This window comes from Gossypium arboreum, chromosome 2, assembly GCF_025698485.1.
Source record: "Gossypium arboreum isolate Shixiya-1 chromosome 2, ASM2569848v2, whole genome shotgun sequence".
Lineage (NCBI taxonomy): Eukaryota > Viridiplantae > Streptophyta > Magnoliopsida > Malvales > Malvaceae > Gossypium > Gossypium arboreum.
The window spans coordinates 102798733-102814040 of NC_069071.1; the positions used below are offsets into that span (position 1 = coordinate 102798733).

Below are 15308 nucleotides of genomic sequence, written 5' to 3' on the forward strand. Positions count from 1 at the left end.
GAAGGCACTATATCTTTTTATTACTCTGTTCGGACCTTGAGAAAGCCATTTAACTTCGTCATTGACGTCCTTCCCACTCCAAACCTATTGAATCGAAAGTAAATTAAATAATTAAAAATTTATTATGTAAAAACATTCTTATTTGATTAACTAAATTTCGCGATTATATGTAACTTATTAACTTTAGTTACATACCGTTTGACTTAACCATTCATGAAAAGATTCTGTGAATAACTTATTAATCTCTCGATGTTGTAATCTTGAGGCGTGCAGATCTCAAAATTTGTTTGTACTCACTATATTAAAAACAAGTTTGTTTAATTGGTTAGAAGATAAACAAATCAAAACGACGAATATGTAAGACAATTTTATAACTTACTTGCGCAACGGTTCAATTGAATCGTGGTTAAAAAGTACATATCGATGTGCCTGTATCCACGATATATCATCTAATTCTACAATTTCAACTTTTCCGATTGGTTCTCCATAACTTTGAAATAAATAAGTTTCGACCAAGTCATTATCATTGAGCCCAGCATTTCTACTTGGTCTATTCAATCGTGTTTCAGTATCTTCTAAATATCTAGAACAGAAGGTCATGCACTCTTCTGCCAAGTAGCCTTCAGCGAATTGATCCTTCGGATAACGCTTATTGCGACAATATGACTTCAATTTGCTTAGGAACCTAAACACGATATACAATATTTATCAAAAGCTGTAACTAAATGTATAGAGGTTTAGGGTTGAATACTTGAGAAATAAATTAGCACCTTTCTATAGGATACATCCATCGATAAAAACCGGTCCACCAAGGATTGCTTCGTGAGGAGATGGATTACCAAGTGCACCATAATAGTGAAGAAGGAAGGTGGAAAGATCTTCTAAATTGCATAAAGTCAAAGCCGCCGATCTTGTACTTTCTCAAGTTCTTCGACATTCAAAACTTTGCCACGATAGCTTTCATTATATTGGATAGTTCAATTATACAGACGTTACATTTTTGACATACAAACCCGTAAAGCAATTGGGAGTAAATCTTGCATCAAGATGTGGTAATCATGTGATTTTAATGAATATAATCTTCTATCTTTGAAACTCACACATCGAGATATATTTGACGCATACGCATCTGGGACCTTTATATCCTTCACACACTTCTTTCTCTTCTTTGACATTGAAAAAATAGAAGGCGGCAACCGATATTTCCCATTCGGAAGTACTTGAGGATGAAGATCACGCCGGATTCTCATGTCAACTAAATCAAGTCGGCTCTGAAGATTGTCTTTTGATTTTCCATCGACATTTAAAATTGTCCCAATTATGTTCTCGCAAACATTCTTCTCAATATGCATGACATCAAGATTGTGGCGTAAAATGTTGTGCTCCCAATAAGGCAACTCAAAAAAAATACTCCTTTTCTTCCACAACTCCGCCTCATTAGGATCATCCTCTTCGTCGATTCATCATCGATTCATCCTCGATCTTCTCCTTGTTTGCGTGATAGGTGGTTGATTCATCTTCCGTAACTAAAGTTGATATCTTTTAACATAAACAAGATTTCAGATCCAACGGTCTGCTTCAAGAGCTCCTCCAGTACTCTTCAAGATCGTCAAATAGAGTCCTCTCAAATCTAAATTTATGATTTTCATCTAACCACCGACGATGGCCCATGTAAGAGAACTTCTTTCCATTATACAACCACTTGAACAAGTTTATGCGACAACAAGGACAGCATAATGTCCTTTAGTACTCCAACCGATAAATTAGCATAAGCGGAAATCATTAATTGTCCACAATAAAGTCGCACGTAAATTAAAGTTCTCCTTTCTCAATACATCATATGTCTCAACACCCGACCATAATTGTTTTAACTCTTCAATAAGTGGCTACAAATAGATGTCAATATCATTTCGGGACCTTTCTCTCGTGGATAATCATTGATAAAATAAATGAAGATTGCTTCATGCAAATCCATGGAGGCAAATTGTAAGGAACAAGCACTACTGAGCCAAGTCTTCGTCTGAAGTACTCATGATTTTAAATGGATTAAAGCCATCACCGCTAGCCCGAGCCTCACATTCCGAGGATCGCTTGCAAAGCTTGGAAATTCTTGTCAAATGATTTCCAAGCTAAAGAATCCGCAGGATGTCTTAATAATCCATCATCGGTCCATTGATCATTATGCCACGTCATAGATTCTACTGTCTTTGAGGACATGAAAAGCCTTTGAAGTCTTGGTATCGGGGAAAATATCGCAAGACCTTGACCGCTTCTTTCTTAACTGTGCCCCACCTTCATCCCTATTCACATCTTCTCAGATTACTATTCATCCAACGAGACTTACCGCAAACATGACAAGATTGTTGGTTTTTTATCACCCCAAGACAACATGCGTCATTTGGGCAACTATGAATTTTATCGTACCCAAGGCCCAAATCTTTTATTAGTCTCTTCATGTCTTGACAAGACTGGGAATTTTGCAAACGGAAACATCTCTCTCGAAACTCTAGCAGCATTGTAAAAGAGTTTCCGGTCCACCTCCCAAACATTTTAAATGAAATAGACGAATGCGAAGGACAATTTGAATATTTTGATCCTCGTAAAGTTCTTCATTCATTTCATTAAGTAAATTATAGAACTTAGCCGCTTCTTCATTTGGCTCGTCATTAGGTGCACTTGTTCCGTTTTAAAAAAACATTTCCACCAATATTACAATCCTCGATATAATAAAGTCGGTGGAAACGATTGCTCACCATGACTACGCATATTAAATGCATCCCGCAACATATCTTCCATGTCATCTTGTCTAACATACGATGGTAATCGATGATCGGGATAAGTCGGATTAATCGTTGAAGAAGTTCCACTAGATGTACACTCTCCATGGAAAATCCATTTTTATACCCCGAATAAAGCCATCAACAATTAGATGTTCAGTAGACAACTTCACGAAAATGCCAGAGATGTTGCCACACTTCTTACACGGCAAAGAATCATATTCTCTTGGCTTGCATTTTGAAATGCAAAATTTAGAAAAGTTTGTACTCTATTTTGATAGGCATTGCTTACCCTTGACAATTTCATCCAACTCCTATCCATTTTGTAGTTCTTGAAATCTAAAGTTGACAACATATTACAGTTACTTAAATGTTCTCAATTGATTTAAATCATATCATTATACTAAATATCAAGTCTCTAATGGGTATAAACTAATTTAGGCAAGTTGCGAGATTTTCGACTATAGATTTATGTATTATGTAAGTTAAGTAAATTTTGTAAACTAGTTATGTATGATATGATATATATTTAAGTATTATGTAAGTAATGTAAGTTATATATTTATCTAAGTTATATAAGTTATATAAGTTATGTATGTTATATAAGTTATGTAAGTTATATATGTTATATAAGTTATGTAAGTTATATAAGTTATATAAGTTATGTACGTTTTGTAAGTTATATAAATTATGATATCAAATATATTTATGTATTATGTAAGTTTTTATTTCACGATGTGGAAAATCACATGGATAATACATATCAAGTATCAAGTATCTACAGGTAAGTAGCGGGATTAAATAATATTTATAAAAATTATTTTAATTAAGTAATATACATGTCGTTCGTTTTATTTGACAAATCACATGTGCAGTTAAAATAGTCCACACTTAATTTAATTTATGGTTTACAAGTCATCAAACATTATTAATATAAAGAAATAGTATTTTGAATATAATAATATCAAAAAGAATCGTAGTTTAATTTTTATAAGTAAATTGGAAATAAATTAAGGTTATATAAATATTCAATAGTAAATGAGCTCGATAGAACTTTTTTCAAGTCTTTTGAATTTTTAAGATTCATCATACGTGGCGTTGTTACACCTAGGAGGATCCATTATATCTTGCACTCAATATAAGGCAACCCGTCAAAGTTTCCAACCTATATACTTTGAATCTTTAAAATATTTAAATATTAAAATCAAACATTATTAATATAAAGAAATAGTATTTTGAATATAATAATATCAAAAAGAATCGTAGTTTAATTTTTATAAGTAAATTGGAAATAAATTAAGGTTATATAAATATTCAATAGTAAATGAGCTCGATAGAACTTTTTCAAGTCTTTTGAATTTTTAAGATTCATCATACGTGGCGTTGTTACACCTAGGAGGATCCATTATATCTTGCAACTCGATATAAGGCAACCCGTCGTTTCCAACCTATATACTTTGAATCTTTAAAATATTTAAATATTAAAATCAAACATTATTAATATAAAGAAATAGTATTTTGAATATAATAATATCAAAAAGAATCGTAGTTTAATTTTTATAAGTAAATTGGAAATAAATTAAGGTTATATAAATATTCAATAGTAAATGAGCTCGATAGAACTTTTTCAAGTCTTTTGAATTTTTTAAGATTCATCATACGTGGCGTTGTTACACCTAGGGAGGATCCATTATATCTTGCAGCTCGATATAAGGCAACCCGTCAGGTTTCCAGCCTATATACTTTGAATCTTTAAAATATTTAAATATTAAAATCAAACATTATTAATATAAAGAAATAGTATTTTGAATATAATAATATCAAAAAAGAATCGTAGTTTAATTTTTATAAGTAAATTGGAAATAAATTAAGGTTATATAAATATTCAATAGTAAATGAGCTCGATAGAACTTTTTTCAAGTCTTTTTGAATTTTTTAAGATTCATCATACGTGGCGTTGTTACACCTAGGGAGGATCCATTATATCTTGCAGCTCGATATAAGGCAACCCGTCAGGTTTCCAGCCTATATACTTTGAATCTTTAAAATATTTAAAACAAGGTTGGAGAGAAGGTCAACTATTGTTCTAATTTTAATGGACAAGCAAGCTACACGGTATTAAAATTAATTCATACCTATTCATACTTAAGTTGAATCAAATAATAATTAAGTTGAACCAAATATTTAAAATTAACTTGGAAACAAAATAGTTCTACTCCAAACAGAACCAGCAATTAAATCTTTACAATATCGCAACCCCAAAATATTAATTTTTCCAAAATCATCATGATAAAACTATTATTGATTAGAATTTTGAAATAAAGCCTACCTTAATAAAACGTACCTGGTCTACTCCACTCTCACCAGCAAACAGAGGCTGGAGTCAAAAAAGTAATATTTGTTAAGTAATTTAAAGTGAAAATGCATAGAAATAATGAAAAAAATTTAGCAACCAAACTTGTACGTACCTAGAACAAATGCCAATGGCTGTGGTGTATTTAGTTGCACCAAATATTAATTCAGGAGCTCGATAGTACCTAGAACAGACGTAAGATTATAAGAGTAGCACAAATATATTTCAGTTTAAGCAAATATAAAAACTTTATCTATATCAGTTTTGCAAGTGCCCACTTGTACCAGGATCAAAGACACTGCCAATGAAGCTGTACACCTCAGCAAAATTTGGCAAAACTGCACAGTAAACACATAAGTTGGATAGAAACATGAAAACAGACCAAAAGAACATCTAAAAAACCAAAATGGAATCACCATTATTATGTAAACATGAAAATGCACAGCTTTAAACAAACCAACTTTGCATGTGCAGAATCATACTCCACAAAACTCATAAACATTAACTTCTCCTAACCAGAATACCAACTTTATGTTTACAGAGGCCTTGATGAAAACTAACATAACTATCGTCCAACTAAATTCAAATTAAACTCTAGCTGAGAGGTTAAACCTGGTACACCCAAGTCCTAAACTCCTTTTGCGGTGATTACATTGTCAGAAACAAGATAGCATGAGGACAAAGGAATAAAGAGGATTAAAATGAGAAACACAAATAACTATCGTTTGAATCGAACACTAAGGCACTTTCCTGTCTTAAAAGAATAAACAAATGCTGTGATATTTTTATTTTTCTGAATTCTGATACACATCACACATAACGTTGTACATAAGTTTCCGAATGTTTAAATCATTGTCATAATCTAAAGACTTAATGTCTTTTAAATTTTAATTAAGATTTATGATAATATATTAAATTAAACATAAATCTGCGTCGTTAATATCAAATCCAACTCTTTCCGGCCCACAAAACAAGTCTCAAGAATATTACACCCTATTACCAAATTAATGATGTAAATGTACATTATTCGGACAAAAAACATCATATTTGATAGAAATATAATAAATTTTAGGTTAAATTCATAAAAACCATCTTAATGGGACCCTTGAAAAAATTATAATAATGAAATGCAATTGTTTAAGAAACATTGGATAATAATGATTTGAATTTGTTTAAGGGAATTAATCATGGAGAGTGTTGAAGATTAAATAATGGTGGTGGCTAGCTAAAGCTTGAAAGCTAAAGAGAAAACATAACATGTGAGAATGGGAATCTACTTTTTCACTTTCTTCGTTTTTGTTCCTTACATTTCCAGCAATTAGGTTGGAAAAGTAAGAAATTAAAGTCCAGTCTAAAAGTTTCCCACTCTTTTTTATCCTAAATTAAAAAAAAGTACTTAAATGGGGTTATCAACATAAAAGTAAAAACATGTTGAAAGAAACATAAATGTTAGGGAAGACAATGTTTACCTTGATTGAATTGGAAATGTTTTCTTGAGGGTTTACTTGGAGATGCTTGGGATTGATCTCTAATAATGTCGAGACTTCCTACTCATTGCATTTGAAGAACGTAAGTCATTTTCGGTCGACAAAACAATCAAATGAGTTCTAAAAATAAACAACATTTAATGGTACAAAATGCAATCCGACTCCTAGTATAGAGGCTTTCATGGTACTTTTACCAATTAACGGCATATGACAAGGCTGAGAGTAACTTGTACATTTTGCTAACGAGCCAATGGTTTCAAGAAATTAAGTTTACAAAGAACTAAAACTACTGGACGAAAAATTAAAATTTAAAACATACCGACAGTTTTTGGTACAACTTCGCTATACAATCCAATAACTATTCTACCTGTAAAACACAAATTACACAAAAAAGAAAATGTAAGCTAAAAAAAGGATAAGATTTCTTCTCATCACTTATCCTATCCTGTAGGAATAGGTGAAGGCGTTGTATCTACACGCTGGCCATCAATATTCACATCCAAGTATACTCTGTGAGTGATTTCATGCTCTTCTTCTGCAATCTTCTCTTCCTCCTAAGAAGCACAAAATACGAACTATTATTGCATTAATCTATCAAGATCAATAAACATTAAAGGAAATTGCAGCCTCGAGCTTGTCTCAACCAAGCACATTCAGTTATAAAGTTCAAATTTCGAACAAGCGAATGCTCAGATTATAAGAGTATTGCATCTTTCATGAAGGGTATCACAGAAACAAGCTTTAAACTAAGCCTATATTACTTAGATGTTAGTGTCAGATACAGATACTTATCTAACATAGATGTACTCAATTTTATTTTTTCTAGATTCTTTTCATGTATTTAAAAGGGTTCGAACATGAGTACTTGAAGTAAAACTAGGCTTATGATATGAATATATATATATGTGTGTATGTATGTATAACATAAATATATTCATTTTTTTCTAATTTTTTCCATGTACTTAAGTACTTCAAGTAAACTAATACTTAAAGCAACATAAAACTAGACTATTCAATGCAATCTGAGATATACAATATCAAAAAATGAAAAAAATCCAATAAATTCAAGAAAATTCCACACGATCAACAAAATCAAATCAAAACGAAACACAACCAACCAAATTCATGAAACTAAAATTTAAATAAAAACCCAAATCTGTTCTATAGTACCAAAAACAAGAAATAAACAAAAAAAATCCAAATCAGATCCAAAGGGCAACATATTTACACATAATCCAAGAAATGGGTATATAAAATGAACAAGAAAAGTTCTAAAAACGCACTGCTTTTGCTCTCGAGAAAGCGAAAATGAGGAGAATTGAGAGAGAAATGAAGCATATGACAGCCGACGGGAGGAAAGGGAAATTCGTTAGGGATTTCGGGGATGGGGGAACAGATTAAGGGAAAATCGTTAGGGATTAGGGATTTGGGGAAGGAAGACAAGATGGGGAAAATGACTTAGTAAAAAATGAAATCGATTTGGGTAAAGGGCATAAACCTCGGAGAGAAAAAACGCCGCTTTCAAATAAGGGAAATTTGTATGCGTTTTCAAGAACGCTACCGCTAATAAGACATTTTGCGCGTTTTCAAGAAAGCGCCACTAACACCTATTTTATCTACACTATAAAATTATGCCGTTCTAATATGCGTTGTATGTTTATTATAGAAACGCCGCTAAAGCCACTACTATTCGGAGGAAACACGCTGCTTTTACTCTAATGTATAATGAATTTTGTGGCTTTTTATAAAAAGCGCTATTTTCTATCTTTTATGCATTTTATGTATAAACGCCGCTAATACTGAATATTTTATAGAAATTGATTAAAATTTAAAACTATATATTTAGAATTTCTTTTAAATTATATATAAACCCTAAAACCCTAACTATAGTTGAAACTTTAATTTTGATTTAATACACATTTTAAAATACATATTATGTATGCATATAAATTAATTAAATAAAAACATGATGCTATTTATAATTATATCAAGAATGTAAATATTTTACAAGATATCTAAATCAAATCACAGTTCATGTACACAATTGCACACTAAACCACTTTTCATATATATATATTTATATATATTTTAAAATAATATTTTATATATATTTATCTTATATACATTTATCTTCTAAATTAAAATCCAAAATTATACTCTAAATTTGAAACCCTAAAGTTGATACTCTGAAACCCTAAACCTTAGACCACAAACACAAAACCCCTAACCCCAAACTTTAAACCCCAAAACCATTCGGTAACCCCTAAACCAACCATAACTCCTAGACTATAAAGCCCAAACAGTAAAGTACTCTAAAAATTGTTAACCCTAAACCATAATAAACATATTTTTGGGAATTGTGTGCCAATGTTAGTGTAGTACAAATTAAAACACATATATATATATGTTTATATTCTTATATTAAATAATATGAGTACGTATATACAAAATAACATGAATCTTAGTAAAATCCAAATGTTCTTCGCTTAATTTCTAGCTAATAGTATCATTTCCTTAAACCCTAACCTAAACTTAATTTTTAACATATTTTATTTCAGACATTCTATTTAATCTAAATATATTTAAACAAAAAATAGATAATTAAAAATACACAATAGCATTATTATTTATACAAAGTTACATAACTTTAATAAAACAATTAATTCTCAATTGGAACACTCTAGTTATAATGTCCACTCTGTAAGATATTTCTATGTTATATAAGAAATTATACATAGTTCAACAAATGTTAATTCCACATTCAAAATCACCCTTTCTTAATAGCATCCCAGGTAAGAATCTGGAAAGGAAATTATCTCTTAAGAAGTTAATTAATAATTGTCCCATTGTAAACTTTAACCCTAACCTTTAAACCCTAAATCATAATCCTTAAACCCCGAATTCATCATAAACCTTCAAATACTAGTTAACTCCTAAACCTTAAACCATAGTTAACCTTAATTAAATCTACTTAAACCATAAACCTTAAACTATAATGATAATTAATTCAATATTTTAAATTCAATGCTATCTCTTTTACGATTATATAAGAAAATATTTAATATATTGTATAATCATAAATTTTAATAATTATTGTTTTAGGGGTTATAGATTAGTGCTTATGATTCTAGGGGTTATGAGATTTTTAGCGGCGTTTTACCGAAAGCGCCGCTAATGCTCTGGCTTTTAGCGGCGTTTTACAGAAAGCGCCGCTAATGCTCTGTTTTTAGCGGCATTTTAGTAAAAAAGGCCGCTGTTGCTCTGTTTTTAGCGGCGTTTTGTTTAGAACACCGCTATTGCTCTGAATTTTAAAATTTTGGCGGCATTTTTTTAAAAAACGCCGCTAAAAACGCCGCTAAAGCCCTATTTTCCTGTAGTGGTATATTGATGAGGTGTAGAGTGATAAGGAAATAACAATTTTTCTTTACACAAAAGATAAATTACGAAGTGACCTGACTTGAGTTGACTTGTTAGCGAGGCTAATGGGGAGTGGCTTTACCTCCCATTACATTTGTTAGAATCTCCCCGACCATCATTGGGTTGTAAGGGCCATGTTGCCATTAGACAATTATCAAGGATTTCTTGATATTTATCAGTGTTGTAGTTTTTAGGCTGGAAGAAGGGTTGAGAACAGCTTAGGAATCGATTTACTCTCACTTTTATAAGGGTCCTCCAGGCATGGGTAAATTTTAACTTAAGGGACAGTGATGTCTATTAGGTGTATAGATTCCCCTAAACACATCTTAGTACAAAAAATAGTTAACTTTTCCAAAAACCAATTAAATGTCTTCCTTAAAACAAATACACCCTTAAATTCTATCATTTAGAAATATACGAAGACGCTTCTGGAATTTTGTAACAAATAAGTATCCATTATAATGCTGATGCTGTGAGTTGGTAATTTTGGATATTCTGAATCCAAAATATTATCATACATTACACCTTAAAGAATTAAGTATAGCAGACTAATTATTTGTGGAAACGGAAAGGTTTCTTTTTATTTTCTTTTTCTGCAATGGATAATCATTCCACAATAACTTTTTCTTTTTCTAAAAGAAAAGTTGTTTTGGGTGAAACATCATCGCAAGACTTCACGAAGCGATCTTAAGCCATAATCTCAACATTTTGCTTTCATTAGCAATAACAAATATTAAATACCATTACGATTTCAAACAACTAACATCTTTTAATAATATTTTATAAATTAATAATCTTGTTATGATGCTCGTCATCATTCGTCTTAATCCAACCCGCTATCCGATTAAAACTAATCCGACCACTTTTGCTTCAATGATTATAGCTTGCTACTTAATAACTCGTTTATTATACTATAGGCTTCTTTAACATGCAATTCGCCGGTATGCTGGTAAACTTATGCTAGGAGGATATATGTTGATCTTAAGAGAAGGTACACATTAACATGCATGTGATCTATTTGAATTTAAAACGTCACATCAAATTATAAAAAAATAATCTTTTTAAAGGGAAGGATGTAATTTTTTTGAAATTAAATGAGAAGGGTAGAGTTAATAAAGTAGAAAGGAAAAAGAAATTGAGAAAGGTGTAGTTATAGTTTATTACTTTATTTATATGATTAGTAAATGCTATTGTTTAATGATTAAGAAAAGAAAAACTAGAAATAGTGGTTTTGTGCAATTTTGAGGTTGCTTCAAGTAATGTCTTTGATTTTCTATCTAACACTCAATTTCTCTGTTCCAAAGAAAGGAAGAAAAAGGGTTAAAATGGAAGATAGTTAAAAGTTTTATAGTGTTTTATTTTCTTCACACACCTTTAATAATTAATTATAATATTTACAATGGTAATAATATTTTATCAAATTATTGATTTTATATACAAATATTTTAAAGAGATAAAATATACCTCATATTATTATTATTATTATTATAAAATAATAGAATTTTAATTGTTTTTCAATTAAATTGACGTATGATTGATTCTTTGAATAATAATAATATAGTTATGTACTTACTTTAATTAATAATATGGTATCTAAATATGTTGTAGCCTCATTTTAGTATCTAAGCTGTCATTCCATTATAATTTTTGGTAAAAACAATTAGCAGCGTAAAAAAAAATTGGTATACCCAATCAATGACAACATGTCACATGACTTTCTTTTACACATGAAAATTGGTAAGGCAGCTTCCATTAACAATATTCGGAATTAAAATATATAGTTTGTGGGTCAAATTGTCATATAAGCCTAAAATAGTATATTGGACTAAGTATAAATATTTTATTTTTGAGTTAATTGTATTTAAATTTTATAAATTATCGTTTAGATTCTAAATTGATTTTAAACTTGAAATACTAAGATCACCTCAATCAAATCATTTAGTTAATTTCGACATTAAATGCTAGCTTACATTTAATGCAAAGTATATTTAAAATAAATAAATTATGGACCGTATATTATGGTCTATAAGTAGCTTGACATAGAGGTTATTCTAAGATTATTTTGGAGAGTGATAGCAAGGAAGGATGTTATGATGGCTTTGTTTATCTAGAGAATTAAAGTAGAAAGAAGATAGTTTTTGATTGTTAAAATTTAACATGTATTTAGAGAATCTTTGATTAATATTAGGAAGATGTTATTAGATGATAAAGTTAGGAATTCATATGTAAGGAGTAATAGGTCCTAAAAGGAAAATAAGTGAAATAAAATATGAACACTCGTATACCTACTAAATTTATTAACAATATCATATTTAAAATGTTTAAGCGGTAAGTTAGCTCCAGATTAAAATATTTAAAATAAATAAATGAATAATTTAGAAATTCATTTGGAGAGTTAACCATTTAAAAATAGTTAAAAGTTTAGGTTAATTCATAAACCAAAAAATTGGGAAGAGTTTGATACTAAAGGCAGTAAATAACTGGAGAGAACGGAAATGGTATGAGATGACGTGGCAAAACAAAGGGAAGGGGACATGAAACGGATATTGTAGGAAATTCAAGTAAAATTATGGAGAAAAAAAAAAAAAAAAAAAAAGAGAGAGGGAAAAAAGACAAGATATAACCGTTGTTGTAAGCGTGGCTTAGGTTGGATGCCAGGCTGACCCCTTTGAAACCCTACTTTTGAGATGATGATTACTTTTAGCCCTCACAGTCACATGGTCTCGCTGTACACTCTTTGGTCCCACCCTGACTGTCCCCTACCCCTTCTCAAATCCACCAAATTATATATTATTATTTAAGGAAAATGATTTCCCATAATCCAAATTATATTCCAACACTACCCTTGGCTTATCCAAAAATGCACCATTTGTGTTGCCCCTTGACACCAGTTTAAAAGGGTGTGATTTGAAGCTGCATTTAGTTCCACAAAGAAACAACATATAGATTATAAGCACCTCCCCATAAGCAAACCACAAAGGAAAGCTTGGAGAGAGACCCAAAAACAATGTCTAAGGAAGTGAGTGAAGAAGGACAGGGTCGTAAGGACTATGTGGACCCTCCACCGGCACCTCTGATTGACATGGCTGAACTCAAGTCATGGTCTTTTTACAGAGCCCTCATAGCTGAGTTCATAGCCACTCTCCTCTTCCTCTATGTCACTGTTGCTACCGTAATTGGTCACAAGAAACAACAAGATGCATGTGATGGTGTTGGTCTCTTGGGTATTGCATGGGCTTTCGGTGGCATGATCTTTATCCTTGTTTACTGCACTGCCGGTATCTCAGGTAACACCGACACCGACACCGACACCAACACCAACACCACACCAAAACAAAACCCCATACCCTAAAAACTAAATTACCCTTTTGTTTGCTTTAAGTGTTTTGGTTGTTTTGGTTACAGGTGGACACATTAACCCTGCGGTGACTTTTGGGTTGTTTTTGGCCCGTAAAGTATCTCTCATCAGGGCTGTGGCTTACATGGTGTCACAGTGCTTGGGTGCTATATGTGGAGTTGGGTTGGTTAAAGCTTTCATGAAGCATCCATACAACTCCCTTGGCGGTGGTGCAAACACGGTGGCTTCTGGCTACAACAACGGAACTGCTTTGGGAGCTGAGATTATTGGAACTTTCGTACTTGTCTACACTGTTTTCTCAGCCACCGACCCCAAGAGAAGTGCTCGTGACTCCCACGTCCCTGTATGTAACTTCTATATATACGGATTGACTCCATGTTTTTAAGCTATTACAGTGTCTGATGGGATTTAAACTGTTGTTTTGGTTGTAGGTATTGGCTCCCCTTCCAATAGGGTTCGCAGTGTTCATGGTTCACTTGGCTACCATCCCCATCACCGGTACTGGTATTAACCCTGCAAGGAGTTTCGGTGCTGCTGTAATCTACAACAACGACAAAGCCTGGGATGACCACGTAAGTGTTCATATACTATAACATTTCATTGTCCTTTTTTGATCTTTGAAACTAAGACATGGTTTATATTTGTGATGGACAGTGGATTTTCTGGGTTGGTCCATTTGTTGGAGCACTTGCAGCAGCTATATATCATCAGTACATCCTTAGAGCAGCAGCTATCAAAGCTTTGGGATCCTTCCGCAGCAACCCCACCAACTAAAAAAAAATCAACCCAAATAGCTTTGTCTCCACTTCACTCTTTTTCTATTTTCTCCATTTGTTCGTTTGTGTGTATGAGAAGATTATTATTATGAATGATGATGATGACCCTCTCCTTTTTATCATTTTTCTCTATTTATAAATATTTAATCCTTTGTTGTTAGCTTTTGCTTCTCCCATGTATCACTGTTTTTTCACATTGTGTGCAGTGTAAATCTCTTTTAAGAATTTAGATAATTGATTCCTTAGTGTCGTTTCTTAAAGGTAATACGTCTCATTCAAGACCTAACTTACTGTAAAAAACCTAAAATGACAAAATGGGTAAACAAAATTTTCCCCATAATGGCCATTTGGAGTGAGTGGGGATCATTCATTTCCCATAACTTAAGGGCCTTGTTTTGGAATCATGTGAGGTACACATGAGTTAACTTTTTGTAACAACATATGATAGATAGACACGTATAAAGGAGAAGGGTAACAAGAAAGAACCAAAGATGCCCCCTTCCCAAGGAAAGATAAAAAAGGGATTAAAAAGTTAAAATTCTGACCCTCTTTCTCCTTTTTTCACCTCTCTGGAAAGGTCAGTTGGTTGCCAAAAGCAGAAAACGAGAGGGCAAGGAATCCGAGGACCCTACAAACGAAGCCACGCGTCATGGCTGCACATGGGTTACCACTCAGTCTTATCCTATGAGAAATCGGCTAAAACCACAAAGGCAAAGAAAGATAAAGCGAAAAAACAAAGTAGTAGGCTGGTAGCAGTGCAGTACAAAAGAGAAGGGAAATAGTATTAATACACTTTCCCCAAACTAAACAGTTTGTATAATAAATTTATAAGTAATAATGTTTTTATGGGGTGGTGTAAAAGAGAATCATAGTCCCGTCTTTTTACGAAAGGTACGTGGCCTGATATGATGATGAAAACTTCAAGAGTATTTAACCAATGGCCTACGGCATGCATGCAACCATAGTGGTGAGGGTTCAGCGCTTCATTTCCATTTTCTTTTCTTAATTGCAAGGGTTACTGTTGGATATAATTTAATTTTAAATTTAAACCACTTCGAATAAATTTAATCGAATTAAATTAAAATAAAAAAATTAATAACTTTTATCGGAGTTCTTAAAATTATTATTTTAGAAAATTTT

At 31.9% G+C, this 15308-nt stretch overlaps 1 protein-coding gene across 1 annotated transcript; it reads left to right on the forward strand.

Annotated features, from left to right (window-relative positions):
• The first annotated feature begins 12748 nt into the window (after positions 1-12748).
• LOC108467071 (probable aquaporin PIP2-8) lies at positions 12749-14428 on the forward strand. Its single transcript, XM_017767557.2, has 4 exons — positions 12749-13321; positions 13440-13735; positions 13824-13964; positions 14047-14428. The coding sequence occupies exons 1-4, from the start codon at positions 13042-13044 to the stop codon at positions 14164-14166; spliced, it is 837 nt and encodes a 278-aa protein (XP_017623046.1). The 5' UTR covers positions 12749-13041; the 3' UTR covers positions 14167-14428.
• The last annotated feature ends 880 nt before the right edge of the window (positions 14429-15308 follow it).

What these genes read in the sequence shown, in the direction of transcription:
- LOC108467071 (XM_017767557.2), top strand. Translation starts at nt 13,042, where the DNA reads ATGTCTAAGGAAGTGAGTGAAGAAGGACAGGGTCGTAAGGACTATGTG. An exon ending in CTCGTGACTCCCACGTCCCT is followed by an intron (nt 13,736 to 13,823) that starts GTATGTAACTTC and finishes TTTTGGTTGTAG; the next exon opens with GTATTGGCTCCCCTTCCAAT. An exon ending in ACAAAGCCTGGGATGACCAC is followed by an intron (nt 13,965 to 14,046) that starts GTAAGTGTTCAT and finishes TGTGATGGACAG; the next exon opens with TGGATTTTCTGGGTTGGTCC.